Source organism: Gaeumannomyces tritici, assembly GCF_000145635.1.
Source record: "Gaeumannomyces tritici R3-111a-1 unplaced genomic scaffold supercont2.4, whole genome shotgun sequence".
Classification (NCBI taxonomy): domain Eukaryota; kingdom Fungi; phylum Ascomycota; class Sordariomycetes; order Magnaporthales; family Magnaporthaceae; genus Gaeumannomyces; species Gaeumannomyces tritici.
Genome location: NW_008804548.1, coordinates 4486889 through 4501301, shown reverse-complemented (window position 1 = coordinate 4501301; position 14413 = coordinate 4486889). Strand labels below are relative to the sequence as shown.

The window sequence follows — 14413 nt, the reverse complement described above, 5'->3', positions numbered from 1 at the left end:
CTAACCCATATAGGCATGCCATGTCGTGGGCCGAGGTCAAGCACATGGTCTTATGCTTGGCGGTGCCACAGAGTGGGCACAGGGATTCACTCTAGGATCAGTCACTAGCATTTGAGGATCATCACTGGCATTTAAGCATCGTCATCATGGCAGGATCGCATCACTGCCAGTGAAATCACCTCCAAACTGCTGACATCAGGCCGGATGGAATCCGCTGGGCCGTCTGACATTTGAATGCGGGAGCAACCTGCGAGGATGGCAATTGGACAGGAGACTGGGCGTCGAAAGGTGCGAAAAAGCAAGTGTCGGCATCAGCCCTACCTACGATCTGGGCAGAGCGATGGATGCCACGTTCAGATTCAGGCCCCAGCCTGGACTAAAATTAGCAGGCCGGCCAACTGCGGCAGGGTGCAGTAGCGGATCGCAGCAGCCAGCGGCTGTGGCTGAGGAGGCCGCAGCACTCCAACGGGCAGAGTTTTTGGGGAGAGCTCAGTGAGATGAGAGGCGGTTGGCCGGATGTCTAGGTGGCCGGCTGTATGGCCCCAGTCCAGGCTTCCCAGGCCGAAATAGTTGTCGGTCAAGCATGCCAACAGCGAGGCGAAGCAGCCGCCGGCGACACGGTTGCGCGCACCAACATCATTTAATATCCCGTTGGCGCGTGACGGACATAATTTACGCTGCCGGCGCGGTGCTACACACTCCCGGTGTTTATTGGCGAATCTCCGACAGACGCCAGCTCAGCAGCCATCGCAGACCGTCTGACAGCCAAGCCGCGCGGGAGCCAACTGCTCCGCCCGAAATCGAGCCATTCCGTCACCCTGGTCGATCCTGCTTCGCCCCTCGTGTGTCTCACATACATATTCTGGAATTCGCCGTCATTCAATTGCAAAACTGCGAACAAAAGCGCGCAGATGGTCTCGACCCCATCACCAGCACATCACTATCAAAGCACAAGGCCCTCACAATGCTCACCGCCGCAAAGCTGGAAACATCGTGCCCTAGCGGCGGTCGCTTCTACGTCTGCGCCGACGCCCCCAAGCGGTTCCTGGGATGCTGCACCGTCGACCCCTGCAGCAGGGGCGGCGACTGTCCCAAGGGCAACCTCACCACCACCACCTTTAGCGCCGACCTGTTTGAGGACATTCCGCCCCAGGACTGCATCGGCGCGCCTGGCAGCAAGAGCTGGTTTACGTGCAAGACCAACAGCCCGCCGTTTATGGGCTGTTGTAGTGATAACCCATGCCAGTCCAAGCCGCCTGGCTGTCCCGTCAGCAAGCTCATCCCTGCGCGCCTGAGCGACAACAAGACGAATGCCGCTGTTTTCCTGTCTTCCTCCTCGCCCTCTGGCACGCCGACGCCGACTCCGCCGCCGACCCCGCCGCAGCCAGCGGCTGGCCTGCACCCGGGCGCCATCGCCGGGATTGTCGTTGGCGCGCTGCTGGTTATAGGGCTGGTGGCAGCGCTACTCTTCCTGAGGCGGCGGCGCAATCGCAACCGCGAGTCGCACATCATCGCCGAGTTCCCCGCAAAGTACATACCCGCCGCCCTGCCCGACATGGGACAGCACCAGGCCAAGGACGTCGCGTCCCAGAGGAGTGCGTACCCCGGCCCCTGCTCCCCCGGCCCCTACTCGCCCGACGCCGTGACCAAGCCGCGCGCGTCGGTGGCGTCGACGCGCAGGACCAGTAACTCATCGGGACCCTCGTTTCCAGATTCGTACGTTAGCAGCACCACGGCCTCGGGCCTGCTCCCAACCCACCAGCGCAGCATGCGGAGCTCGTCGGGCGACTCGCACGGCCAGTACGCGCGCGTATCGCGTTCCGACGACCACTCACCCGAACCGTCGCCGCGCTTCGAGCCCATCCCGGAGGGGTCGTCGAGATATGAGGATCCAGACAGCGTGGCCGTATCGCAGGGACCGAGGTTCGAAGACCCAGACAGCGTGGCCGTGCCGCAAAGACCTCCGAGGTTCGAAGACCCAGACAGCGTGGCCGTGTCGCAAAGACCACCCAGATTCGAGGATCCAAACAGCGTGGCCCTGTCGGAATACCACGGACGGGGCGAGCGGCCATTTTCAGAGCGTCCTAACACGGACTGGGTGCCGTATAGGCCGTAAGCTCAGCCTATTTCTTGTACAGCATGGCGTTGGGCTAGTTCGAATAATAATGCTTTCGGTGATGCATGACTGGCTGATGTCACGCAGCGAGTGATAATGCTTGTTGACGGTGTCACTGAACGGGTGTCACTGGTGCTCGGGTATATAATCATGGTCCACACGCAAGCAAGACAGCACTGCGAGACGGCACCAGGTCACCAGAGACACAGCACCGCAATGGCTCTCGAGCTGACCAGACTCCCCGGCTGTATCCGGATCGCCCAGCCGCGAGACCTGAACGTCGTCACCAGCCTTTACATGGAACAGGCGACGCAGATCCCGGAAATCGCCTGGTGCTATCCCTACTGGGACCGGAGCGAAGCCTGCTTCGACGCCTTCCACGCCTTTGTCTACAACGACTTTCTGACCAGAGTGCAGGGCCACGGCGGCCCCAACAACAACCGCTGGCTGGCCGTATACGAGGACCAGTTCGGGAGGGTGACGGGCTTCGTGGCCTGGAATGTGCGCCACCGCGTGCTCCGCGGGGCGCGCGCGCCGGCCCCTGGCTTTAGCGTCGGTGTCAGCCGCGGCGACATGGCGCGGATCCGGGGCCAGGCGCGGCAAAACGCGTGGGCGCTCGCGGGGCGCGACGGCGTCTACTACGACGAGTTCCGCAGCAACGTCATGGAGCTGTACCATGAGCGAGCGGCGCGCGAGATGCTAGGCCGGCGCGGGGCCAACGGCGCGCAGAACGGGGTCGTTACGGTCGAGCTCGTGTGCGTGGCGCAGGAGCGCAAGCGAGCGGGCATCGGCGCCGAGCTGGTCGCCTTTGTCGTCGGCGGCACGCGCCGGAGTGGCTACTACGTCATGACCGAGGTCAGCGACACGGGCATTCACGGCTGGCTGCAGAAGCTCGGCTTCAGCCAGCTGTCGGCCGCCTCGGCCATGGAGCCCGATCGGCACGACCAGGTCGACCGGCGCGAGGCCTTTGTCATTGCCGTCTGGGGACTTTTGCCGTGGCAAAATGTTCGGGTCAAGAGCGGCGGCGTGTGGCAAGACCAGCCAGACAGCGAGCGAGCGGCTGCTTACTGAGTTATTTTATACTACATTCCGCGACGATTTTACAGGAAGTTGATTCCATACATCTGCTTGTTGAACAATGAAACCAATGAAACTAATGAACCCAATGAAACCAAACTAAGCCTCTCCCCAAATCTCGTCCGCAATGTCCCGCACCAGCTTGAGCTTGGCCTTTTCCTCGTCCAGTGTCAGCGGGTAGCCGCTCTCGTGGGTGCTAAAGCCGCACTGCGGGCTCAGGCCGACCTGCTTCAGCGCCTCCTCGCGGCTGCAGCTGTTGCCCTCGGCGATGAAGTCGGCCGCCTGGAAGATGCGGCGCTTGATCTCTTCGCGGTCCTCGAGCTGCTTGACCTTTGTGCTGATGCAGCCGACAATGACAAAGCGGTTCCTGGGTAGGTACTTGAGCGGCTCGAAGCCGCCGGCACGCTCCGTGTCGTATTCGAGGTAAAAGGTGTTCACCTTGAGGTCCTGGAACAGCTTCTTGGCGATGACGTCGTAGGCGCCCTCAGCAAAGTGGCGCCCGCCGATAAAGTTGCCGCGGCACAGGTGCACGCCCGTGTGCATGTCGGCCGGCAGCTGCGAGATGCAGTCGTTGTACAGGCCGATGTAGGCGTCGAGAAGGTCGTCCACGGTGCCGATGTTGTCCTTGTCCTCAGCCCAGCCGTTGCGGAATTTTTGCGAGCAAAAGTAAGCCAGCCCCGGGTCGTCAAACTGCACGTTCCTCAGGCCCGCCTCGTACAGGTGCGCCAGCTCGGCCTGGTAAACCTTGGCGACGTCCTTGAAGTATTCGGCATCGCTGGAGTACGCCTCTGGGGTATAGGCGCGCCCCTGCTTGTACCGCATGTGGAACCACGCCGGCGTGATCATGGTGAGCTTGATGTTCGGCCACTCCGCCTCGGGCAGCGCGGCCTGCACCAGGCGCAGCTCGTGCAGGTTGCTGACGCACTTGTCGCGGCTGTGGCGCAGCTTGGCGCCGGCGATGACCGAGTCGCCCGGCATGACCTTGCGGTCCTTCTCGATCAGCGACACCACGTCAGGGTGGTAGAGCCGGAACATGGCCGCGTCGGCCTCCTGCAGCCGCTCGATGCCCTCAAACTCGTCCCACATGCGGCCCCAGAAGCGCGTGCGCACGTACTCGCCGTCCGTCACGGGCTTGAAGCCGAGGGACCGCTGCAGCGCCACAACCTCGGCCACGGCCGCCTTTTCGACGCCCACCAGCTGCGAGGGGTCGCCGCCGGCCGCCACCGACGCCCGAACCTCGAGGAGGTTCTGGGGGCGGAGGAGAGAGCCGACGTGTTCCGCGCGAAAGGGGGCCATTGTGTGTTGCTAAGGTCTAGAAGTGTCTAGTGAAAAGGTATGCCAACAAGACGACGACAGGTGATGAAGACAAGACGCGGGACAAGACGCGGGGGAGCCTCAAGTGGGCCGGTTACGGAGCACGACTGACTGGGTCTGCTTGGTGAGCATGACCTCAGTGTGGTGGGCGGGGAAATGGCACGGCACGTTCCGGACTGGACTATCAAGGTGAGGGGTAGACCGTAGGACGGTACCCCGCCCGGCATGTTGATTCGGCAAACTACACAAACACAAAGTTCTTCTCGCCCTGCACCTGCAGCGTGTTCAGCACAGTCTCGGCGCTGCGCTTCTCCAGACTCTTCTTGACCGGGTCAGGGGCGGCAAAGACCTCTTCGAGCTCCTCCAGGGTTCTGTCCTTGGTCTCAGGCCAGTAGCTGGGGGATGTTAGCGGTGTAACGAGAGGATGCAGTGTGATGGCAGAAGGCAGACTTACAAGTAAATCACAGCAGCCTCAACCAGGTTCCAAAACACAAACACAATGTAAAAGTAGTGGCCGATCCGCTGAAATGCTGGCCCCGACGAGTACTGCAGGATGGTGCCGGCAATGGAAGAGCCCAGGTTGCCGACAGCCGTCCCCTTGGCACGGGTCTCGGTCGGCAGCGTTTCCGCAATGTACATGCTCTGAAGCGGGGTCCAGCCAAAGGAGAAGACGATGCCAAAGATGAAGATGAAGGCAACCGTCGCGTTGGCCGCCGCCGACTTGGCGTCGAGGTCCGTGGCGAACTCGTCTGTGGCCATCTTGGAGGTGCCCGTGATGATGGCAAAGCAGACCGAGGCAAACAGGATGGTGTAGATGAGCAGAGGGCGGCGGCCGAGCACGTCGGTCATGCGGGCGCCCAAAACAGCGCCAAAGAAGCACAGGATCGGGTTGACCATGTTGAGGGCCAGCACCTTCTTCTCCTCAGTGATGCCGGCCGTCTTGAGCACGGCGGCCATGTAGTACGACGACAGGCTGTTGCCCGACGACTGGCCAAAAATGGCCATGCCCAGCACGCAGATGAGGCGGCGACGGGCCGGGCGCGTGTTGACCAGGGCGCTGTAATCCCACCAGCGCTTGTCGGTGGCGTTGGCGCGGATCTGCATCGACATCTCCTGCAGCTGCAGCTTGACGAGCGGGTGCTCCTCGTCGCCCTCGCCATGGTACTTGGCCAGCACACGGCGCGCCTCCTCGACCTTGTCGTTGGCCATGAGCCAGCGCGGCGACTCGGGCAGCAGAAAGGCGCAGAGCACGATAACGCCCGACGTGCACAGCTGGCACCACACGGGGATGCGCCAGGCCTCCAGGCCCGGGATGTACGAGCAGCCCAGCACGACGGCCGACGCGATGATGGCACCAATGTACCACGTGCAGTTGTACAGGCCAGTCAGAGTGCCGCGCCACATTGGGTGCGCGATCTCGCTGACGTAGGTTGGGGCCGAGACGGAGCAGAACGAGACGCCGAAACCCAGCACGAAGCGGCCAGCCAGGAACTGCTGGCCGTGCGTGGATGTCGCCTGGACGCCGGTGCCGATGATGATGATGACGGCGCCCGCAAACATGCCGGCGCGACGGCCGAGCCAGTCGTTGACGGGGCCGGTAAAGAAGATGGCAGCCAGACTACCGATGTTGTACATGGCAAAGGTGAGCCCGGTGCTCTCGCCGTCGACCTGGGTGCCAAAGTACTCGCGGTATGACTCCATGCCGTTAAGCCCGCCCATCAGCGAGCCGTCGTAGCCGTTGAGACAGCCGCACAGGTAGGCGCAGGCCAGCACCACGTACAGGCGGCACATGGCCCAGGTCCACGGCGAGTAGGTTGTGTTGTCAACCTCGTGGGCCATCTGCACGGCCTGGTTCAGGTCTGCATTGTCGGTGACGTCGGGGGACTTTTCGGAAGCCATGTTGATGAGTGGCTATGGGCTGCCGATGAGCTGAGAGGGCCATGTACGATAACACCGCCAACGGGGTGTCTCCTCTTATAGGCCCGACGGTCTGGTACCGTTGCCCGGGCGGTTACCCCAGATCAGTCGACTGCAGGGGCTCCTTGTCAACGAGCACACCGTTGCAGCAGCTGTCATCTCGCCAACGCTAGACTGCAACGTTCTGGACTGGTAGACCCCGGGCATCGCGTGCAAGCCAACTTCTCGAGTGGTGCGCATCACGCTCGGGAAATCGGAACCGGGGTTGCATTGGGTATAGCCGACCCCAAGTTTCCGGGGTGAGTCCCGCAGGGAACCGCCCGGCTCCGACATCCCCGAGGAAATGAGGGGTAGACCTTGCACAAAATTCGCGGGCCGATTAGGTTGCTGGGGGCAGGCCATACCAACAGAACCGGAGAGGCCACCAGGAACCGAGGAATCGACCGACGTCGCGTAGTCACGAGGAGAAAGAAAATGGACCTTCCGGATTTGAACATGCAGGTGCCAGGCCATAACAAAGCTCCATCTCGGCAGCATCCCCGTCGGGGGTGGCGGCTCCAGCACGTGCGGCGGAAAACAGCGAAAGCCTCCACTTGAAACGCACTGTGAAAACGAGTCGAGAGAAAATTCGAGGATACAAAGGTGAGGGTGGGATGAGAAGGGTTTGAGGAAAATCGAAGACTGAAGAGGACAAAATCCAAAGGACATCACAATGCTCATCCAGGAATCGCCAGACCGCCCCGACTACGCCAACGAGGCCGTGTTCCGCCGCAACTGCCTCCCGCACAGGACCTACTTCATTCCCGAGACGGCCGTCCTGCTCAACGGCCAATGGGACTTTCACTATGCCTCGACGCCGCTAGAGGCCCCTGAGCCTGAGGCCACCCCCGACTGGCAGCCCATCACGGTCCCTGGCCACTGGCAGCTCCAGGGCTGGGGCCACCCGCACTACACCAACGTGCAGTACCCCATTCCCGTGTGCCCGCCGCACGTGCCGACCGAGAACCCGACGGGCACTTACCGCCGCAGCTTTCACGTGCCGCCCGCCTGGGACGCCAAGTCGCAGCTGGTGCTGCGCTTCGATGGCGTCGACAGCGCCTACCACGTCTTTGTCAACGGCCAGCTGGTCGGCTACGCCCAGGGCGCGCGCAACGCGGCCGAGTACGATGTGACCGACTTTGTGCGGCGCGACGCCCCTAATGAGGTGCTCGTGCGGGTTTATCAATGGTCCGACGGCTCCTACATCGAGGATCAGGACCAGTGGTATCTGTCGGGCATTTTTAGGGACGTGCACCTTCTGGCGTTCCCGACCGACTGCCGCATCCGCGACTGGTTCGCCCGCACCGACCTCGACGCCGAGTATCGCGATGCGGAATTGCTGGTGGACGTCGACGTGACCGCCACGGCCGCCGGCAAGCTGAAGCTGTCGCTGCAGGAGCTGCCCAAGAACGGCGGCGGCGCCGTGGGCGAGACCGAGGTCGACGTGGCCGCGGGGGCCGCGGGGGCCGCCTCGGTCAAGGTCAAGCTCGCCGTCGCCAACCCTGCCAAATGGACGGCCGAGACGCCGCACCTGTACCGGGCGACGCTGACACTGACCAGCGGCCCATCCACGTACACGATCCACCAGACGGTCGGGTTCCGCAAGGTCGAGCTCAAAAACGGGCTCATGTGCGTCAACGGGCGAGCCATCCAGCTTCACGGCACCAACCGGCACGAGCACCACCCGCGGCTGGGCCGGGCGGTGCCGCTTGACTATATCCGGCGCGACCTAGTGCTGATGAAGGAGCACAACATCAACGCGCTCCGCTGCAGCCACTACCCGCCGCACCCGCGCCTGTTCGACCTGGCCGACGAGCTGGGACTGTGGGTTATGGACGAGGCCGACCTCGAGTGCCACGGCTTCTACGACACCATCGCGCGCCCGCTTGACATTCCCGAGGAGATGGACTACGAGGAGCGCAAGAAGCTGACATTCCCTCAGTGCGCAAAGTTTACCTCGGACAACCCTACTTGGACGGCCGCCTACGTCGACCGCATGGAGAGCATGGTAGTGCGCGACCGCAATCACACCAGCATCATCTCATGGTCGCTCGGCAACGAGGCCTTTTACGGCCGCAACCACAAGGCCATGTACGAATACGCCAAGCGCGTCGACCCGGGGCGTCTGGTGCATTACGAGGGCGACGTGCACGCCGAGTCGGCCGACATGTTTTCGTACATGTACCCGCCCATCGAGCGGCTGGTGAAGCTGGTCAAGACGGAGGGTGTGGCGGCCGACGGCACCTTTGAGAAGCCCGTGGTGCTCTGCGAGTACGCCCACGCCATGGGCAACGGCCCCGGCTGGCTCGAGGATTACCAGCAGGCCTTCCGCGACCACCCGCGCCTGCAGGGCGGCTTCATCTGGGAGTGGGCCAACCACGGCATCTGGAAGGACGAGGGCGGCGGCCAGGCCTTTTATGGCTACGGTGGCGACTTTGACGACTTTCCCAACGACGGCACCTTTGTCATGGACGGGCTCTGCTTTTCCAACCACACGCCCACGCCGGGGCTGACGGAGCTCAAGAAGGCGATCCAGCCACTGGGGCTGTCCGTCGCCGGCGGCAAGCTGCTTGTCGAGAACTACTACGGCTTCGTGGACCTTTCCCACCTGGTGGCCACGTACAAGGTCGAGGAGTTTGGTAGCGAGACGGTGCTCGTCGACTCGGGCGAGCTGCCGCTGCCGACCATCAAGGCGGGCGAAAAGGCCGAGATCGCACTCCCGGTCTCGGCCGGCCACCGCGGCGACGGCGAGACCACGCTGACCGTGTCGTTCCGCCAGCGCAGCGGCACGGCCTGGTGCGACGCCAGCCACGAGATCGCCTGGCACCAAGCCCAGCTGGCCGCTCCCAAGGCCGCCCCGGCACTGGCCTCGCGCCCGCAGCTGGCGAGTACCAAGGCCGAGACGAAGGGCTCGGTTCTGGCCATATCGGGTGGCGACTGGTCGCTCACGTTCGACAGGGCCCGCGGCTACGTCACCAGCTGGGTGTCGGGCGGCAACACGCTGCTGTCGGCCGACCCCGCCACGGGCGCCGCATTGATGCCCGGCTTCTGGCGGCCGCCGACCGACAACGACTACCCCATCTCGCTGCCGTACTGGAAGCGGTTCGGCGTCGACGTCCTGACGTCGCAACTGCGCGCCTTTTCCGTTACCGAGTCCGGCGATAGCACCGTCGTCGAGGCCCGCACCTACATCTCGCCGCCCATCGTGGCCTGGGGTTGGGAGGCCACCTCGACGTACACCGTGTCGGCGGTGGGCAACCTCTCGGTCGACGTCAAGCTCGCGCCCACGGGCACCGCGCCGACACACGTGCCGCGCGTCGGGCTGAACCTGTACGCGCCGCGGAGCCTCGACAACGTGCGGTGGCACGGGCTGGGGCCGGGCGAGAGCTACCCCGACAAGGCGGGGGCGCAGCGGGTGGGCATATGGGCGGCCGGGGTTGCGGATCTGCACACGCCGTACGAGCACCCGCAGGAGGGCGGCAACCGCATGGGCACGCGGTGGGTGGAGCTGATGCATGAGGATGGGCACCGTGGCGGCCTGCGGGCGCGGGGCGACGGGCCGTTCAGCTTCGTGGCGAGGCGGTACGCTGACGCCAACGTGGAGGAGGCGCGGCACCCATGCGACCTCGCCGAGGTGGACGCCACGCTGGTGCGGCTGGACGCCAAGGTGGCCGGCGTCGGCACAGCTGCGTGCGGGCCGGGCGTCCGGGAGGATCTGCTGGTGAAGGTCGACGAGCTGTCGTTTCGATTCGAGCTAGAGCGGGTGGGGGCTTAACTCCTGTGGATATCGCGAGTGTCTGGCAACCTAGATCGCTCCTGCATGGAGAGTAGGCCCGCGCCAATAGCAAAAAATCATATCCATGCGTGTCCACTCCTTTGCATCACTAGGTCTGTCGTCATTCGCGTCAAGCTGTAAACGGGGATGCCCAAAAAAAAACACTAACAATGGCAAGGATACGGCACAACACGGGACGACACCCCAGCGAAGGTTCGGACAAGGAGCGGGCGGCCAGCAACGATACAGACGGAGCTGGCCGAGGATTACAAAACAAGAATAGGCGTTGGCACAAGATCGACATGAAACAGGACGGTTCTGGGCGGGGAACATCAATCAGCGTGGCAACGAATAGTGATCGAGACCTTTATAGTATTTGAGTGCCATGGGATACCACGGCACCGCCCGAAAAGAATAACGCGCACTCACAACCACCGCAAAAAATACCAAACCAAACCAACTCAATCAATTGCAGTGCCTCAACACCACAACAAGAATGATTTAAATACCGGGGAAAAAAATAGCAAAACGGAAGGGGAAATGGCAGCCCATTAAATTGCATATAAAAATATGTTTGTGCGATGAATTGTTGTGGAGAAATAGCCTCTGAAGTAAAGGCCCTTTGGTTGTGAGTGCGCGTTATTCTTTTCATGCGGTGCACGGATATAAATACCCATGCCATCTATGCGCCGTGCGTCCCGGCACCCTAGTCTGCAGGTGGTGGCAGTTAACCAAATCAGTAGAAACCAAACACCTGTAACGCAGAATGGCAGTTTTTTTTTTTCTTAAAAAAATGTTCGCCGCCCAACTGCCAGATGCGGACACCCCACCCGTCCGTTCCATCAACGTCGATCTGAAACATACCAGGGGATGGCGGCGGGTCCGGCAGCTGCGGGGAGCGCCCACCACCCGTATACAGGTGCCGAGCTGCCTTCCAAGATGTCGGCATGCGTCAAAGACCGACGTCGCGCGGGCGTCATCCCATTTATGTATGCTTGTCCGAAGGTTTTCGGAGAAAAGCTCGGCAGGGGCTACGATGGCACCATATAGAGGAGAAGCCCTGCCTGGCCTGATGTCTCCATCTTTGCCTCTGCATCTCCATCCTCTTCCTCTGCACGAGTGACAGCCGTAGACCGGTTTTTTTTCTTCTATTCGTTCACTGAACTTCTTTTCCATAGCAGCCTGGACGCCGACTTTTTTCTAATAGCCATTTTTTTTACATTCACAATGCGGTCACACTATCTTCTCTCTCTGGCCAGCTTGGCCATGGCCCTGCCCCAGCACTCAACACACAATATCCCCAGTCTCGTCACAAGGACACAGCTGAACCTGACGGACGAGGCGGCGGTCGAGGAGGCGTTCCAGGCGGCGGTCAAAGGTATGTCGAGCACCCCTTCTCAGCCCGCGCACAACTAACAGTCACAGCCCGAGATGCTGGGCAACGAGCCCCTCGGAAGCGGGCCAACCAGCTCATCCCCATCGTCGTCGGCGGCGCCCAGGCCCTCTTCGTTCCCAGCATGATGCTGGCAGCAGTCGGCGACGTCATCCAGTTCCAGTTCGCCGAGGGCAACCACACCGTGACACAGAGCCCCGAGACGGCCGCGTGCCAGCCGCTGCAGAAGACGGTCGCCACGGCCGTCCACAGCGGCCACATCCCCTACAAGGCCGGCCAAACCACCGTCGGCACCTTCAACGTGCCCATCACCGACACCAAGCCAATGTTCCTATACTGCGCTACGGGCCCACACTGCCAGCTAGGCCAGGTCATGATCATCAACCCGTCCAACACGGCCCAGGTCGTCAACTACGCCAAGCTGTCGGCCCAGGCAAAGGATAATGTCGACGGTGGCGCCCCGTCGGGAGGCAGTGCCGCTTCCATTCAGCTGTCGGCCGCCGCCTTTGTCCCGGCCCCGCCCGAGGCGGGCGGGGGGCCGCCGCCGCCTCCTCCCGACAGCGCTCCCACACAGCCAGCGCCGCCTGCGACCTCGTCGGCTGCTGGGGGCAAAGGCAAGGGCAAGGGCAAGGGCACAGCCAGGGCCTCGGGGTCTGAAGCCGCCCAGCAGCCTGTTGCTACGGCGCCGCCGCCTGCTGCTCCTGTAGCCGCGCCGCCCGCTGCTCCTGTAGCCGCGCCGCCTGCTGCTCCTGTAGCCGCGCCGCCTGCCTCTCCTGCGGCCCCGGCCCCTCGTGCAGCCGAGGCACCTGCTGCTGCTTGAGAGGCACCAGCAGCCGAGCCAGCACCGCCCGCCGAGGGTGCTGCGCCGGCCTGAGTGACGGACAGTATATAGATTGATAACTGGGGCAGGACCTTGCAGTGCATGTATAAGAATCTACTAGTGCTATTACTGGTGGACCGGCATCCTTATAATTGCCGTTCCGGAGCTCCCACCGACCAGTGACTCGTATTCATATGAGACGTCTACACCAGACTACCCAAGATTGTGCTCCTCACCCGCCAACGGCCGGTACCGAGGTCGAGACCGACGCGCGCACCACACGCACGTCAGGATCGCCAGGAACGGCACCATAGCCGCCACGCCAACCTCTACGAGGTGGTCGCCGAGCCACGGAAAAAAGTGGCTGTCCCAGTTGGACCAGGTGCCGCCGCGGACCTGGGTGAAAAAGACCCAGCCGTCGGCCCCCGGCCTCATCTCCATCAGCACGTGGTGTAGCGGCCTCCAGCCGGTGCCCTCCATCCCGGGGACGGTGCCGTCGCGCAGCAGCCAGTGGTAACGCTCCCACATGGCCGTGACGAACCACTGGCCGCTCGTATAGCTAATGATGACGTAGGGCAGAAAGTAGTTCCAGTCCCACGTCGGCAGCTGCTCCGTCAGCAGCACGAGCAGGGGATGCCTGGGCTGGCCGCCCATGATGTTGTTGCTGAGCGCGCCGCGGCCGCCGTCGGTCGTAAAGGCGGGGTAATAGGTCAGGGGGTCCAGGCTGGCGGCGCAGCCGTTGTCGAGGTCGAGGTAGATGCCGCCATAGTGGCGCAGCAGGAAGTAGCGCAGCACGTCGACGCGCTGGATCGGGAATCTGTAGCCGTCGTAGGTCGGGAGGAACCATGGGTAGTGCTCAGCCAGAAAGGCCCGCGAGGTATCGGTATACCAGATCTGTCCCGTCAGCGCCGTTCGCATATCCGGCCGGCGTGCTCACCTTGTGGTCCCAGTCTGGATTCAGCGTCTGGCACGTCCGGCGAGCCTCCTCCCAGTGGGGCGGCAGCTTCGTGCTCCCCGGGTGCTCCCAGGCGTGGAAGATCTGGTGCGTGATCTTGGGCACCACCGGCACCCGGTCATCGCTCCGGTTGTGGGCGAGGGCGATCTCGGGCTGGCTGATGGCGATGCCCGCGTGCGGCCGGAAGATGCCAAAGATGGCGAGGAAGACGAGGAGGCGCGTGAGGGCGTATGTCAGGACGAGCAGGCCAAAGGCTGCCGGCAGGGCGATCAGGAGCCGTCGCGAGCGTAGATGGACCATGGTGCCGACCTCTGCTCGTCTAGGAGAATAGAGTCGTCTCCTGAGAATTTCTAGAGGGACATTCCACTACCCGTAGCCAGACGGGCATCAAAGCGCAGTCCGGAGCCATGGTGGCGCCAAACTTTGGCACGGTCTGTCCATGACGTCTGGTCTGATATTGGAAGGTGCAAACTTCGCAGAGCCGGGAAGGTGCAACTGCAGGTGTCTTGCTTCCTCCCAGCTTCGTCGTCGGCTTGGACCGTGAATCAGATATCTAGCATTTCCAGACCGATGGTCTGGTCGCAAAATCGCGAGATTGTGACATCGCATCTTGGCATTCTCGCTGGTCTTGGCGGAAGTTGCGCTCCAGCTCTAGACCTGTCCTTCCTTCGGCAGTGACGCTTAGTGCCGATTCCTGAGCCACAGCATCGACGACCGGACATCCGTTGGAGGTTTAGCGCTATTTTTGTTGGCTGTAAAGAGGGACCGAATTGGAGGCCAGAGTGCCAGCCCAGACCAGTAATGCTTACTGCGGCGGCTGTGCTGTTACTGGGGCAGTGGGGCAGTGGTATCACGTGACTAACGCGACAGGATTCAGCACCCAACTCCCACCATCAATCGCGACGCCACCGCGCACCACGCCTTGACGCCCGACCTCCACGGCAGATCGCCGACAGCAGATTCGCGATCGACGCAATGCCAGCTTACTTGGCATTACCTGCTGCGGC

The 14413-nt window shown here is 62.5% G+C and overlaps 7 protein-coding genes across 7 annotated transcripts; 4 read left to right on the top strand and 3 right to left on the bottom strand.

Moving 5' to 3' along the window:
• Positions 1-964: 964 nt before the first annotated feature.
• GGTG_08961 (hypothetical protein) lies at positions 965-2116 on the top strand (the record flags this gene model as incomplete). The annotated part of the gene is made up of 1 exon (XM_009226803.1): positions 965-2116. The coding sequence occupies one exon, from the start codon at positions 965-967 to the stop codon at positions 2114-2116; it is 1152 nt and encodes a 383-aa protein (XP_009225067.1).
• Positions 2117-2332: 216 nt separating this feature from the next.
• Positions 2333-3358, top strand: GGTG_08960 (hypothetical protein; the record flags this gene model as incomplete). Its single annotated transcript, XM_009226802.1, has 1 exon — positions 2333-3358. The coding sequence occupies one exon, from the start codon at positions 2333-2335 to the stop codon at positions 3185-3187; it is 855 nt and encodes a 284-aa protein (XP_009225066.1). The 3' UTR covers positions 3188-3358.
• GGTG_08959 (hypothetical protein) lies at positions 3071-4601 on the bottom strand. Its single transcript, XM_009226801.1, has one exon. It carries the CDS (start codon positions 4487-4489, stop codon positions 3293-3295), a length of 1197 nt encoding a protein of 398 aa, XP_009225065.1. The 5' UTR covers positions 4490-4601; the 3' UTR covers positions 3071-3292.
• Positions 4538-7017, bottom strand: GGTG_08958 (lactose permease). Its single transcript, XM_009226800.1, has 2 exons — positions 4962-7017; positions 4538-4902 (listed from the first exon to the last, which is right to left on the bottom strand). Exons 1-2 carry the CDS (start codon positions 6404-6406, stop codon positions 4749-4751), a joined length of 1599 nt encoding a protein of 532 aa, XP_009225064.1. The 5' UTR covers positions 6407-7017; the 3' UTR covers positions 4538-4748.
• Positions 6850-10672, top strand: GGTG_08957 (hypothetical protein). Its single transcript, XM_009226799.1, has one exon. It carries the CDS (start codon positions 7137-7139, stop codon positions 10236-10238), a length of 3102 nt encoding a protein of 1033 aa, XP_009225063.1. The 5' UTR covers positions 6850-7136; the 3' UTR covers positions 10239-10672.
• A 413-nt stretch (positions 10673-11085) lies between these two features.
• On the top strand, positions 11086-12623 carry GGTG_08956 (hypothetical protein). The gene is made up of 2 exons (XM_009226798.1): positions 11086-11616; positions 11664-12623. The coding sequence occupies exons 1-2, from the start codon at positions 11466-11468 to the stop codon at positions 12449-12451; spliced, it is 939 nt and encodes a 312-aa protein (XP_009225062.1). The 5' UTR covers positions 11086-11465; the 3' UTR covers positions 12452-12623.
• Positions 12536-14234, bottom strand: GGTG_08955 (hypothetical protein). Its single transcript, XM_009226797.1, has 2 exons — positions 13389-14234; positions 12536-13345 (listed from the first exon to the last, which is right to left on the bottom strand). The coding sequence occupies exons 1-2, from the start codon at positions 13704-13706 to the stop codon at positions 12665-12667; spliced, it is 999 nt and encodes a 332-aa protein (XP_009225061.1). The 5' UTR covers positions 13707-14234; the 3' UTR covers positions 12536-12664.
• Between the last annotated feature and the right edge of the window lie 179 nt (positions 14235-14413).

What these genes read in the sequence shown, in the direction of transcription:
- GGTG_08957 (XM_009226799.1), top strand. Translation starts at nt 7,137, where the DNA reads ATGCTCATCCAGGAATCGCCAGACCGCCCCGACTACGCCAACGAGGCC.
- GGTG_08955 (XM_009226797.1), bottom strand. Translation starts at nt 13,706, where the DNA reads ATGGTCCATCTACGCTCGCGACGGCTCCTGATCGCCCTGCCGGCAGCC. An exon ending in ATCCAGACTGGGACCACAAG is followed by an intron (nt 13,346 to 13,388) that starts GTGAGCACGCCG and finishes CTGACGGGACAG; the next exon opens with ATCTGGTATACCGATACCTC.
- GGTG_08956 (XM_009226798.1), top strand. Translation starts at nt 11,466, where the DNA reads ATGCGGTCACACTATCTTCTCTCTCTGGCCAGCTTGGCCATGGCCCTG. An exon ending in GTTCCAGGCGGCGGTCAAAG is followed by an intron (nt 11,617 to 11,663) that starts GTATGTCGAGCA and finishes TAACAGTCACAG; the next exon opens with CCCGAGATGCTGGGCAACGA.
- GGTG_08958 (XM_009226800.1), bottom strand. Translation starts at nt 6,406, where the DNA reads ATGGCTTCCGAAAAGTCCCCCGACGTCACCGACAATGCAGACCTGAAC. An exon ending in GAGGCTGCTGTGATTTACTT is followed by an intron (nt 4,903 to 4,961) that starts GTAAGTCTGCCT and finishes AACATCCCCCAG; the next exon opens with CTACTGGCCTGAGACCAAGG.
- GGTG_08959 (XM_009226801.1), bottom strand. Translation starts at nt 4,489, where the DNA reads ATGGCCCCCTTTCGCGCGGAACACGTCGGCTCTCTCCTCCGCCCCCAG.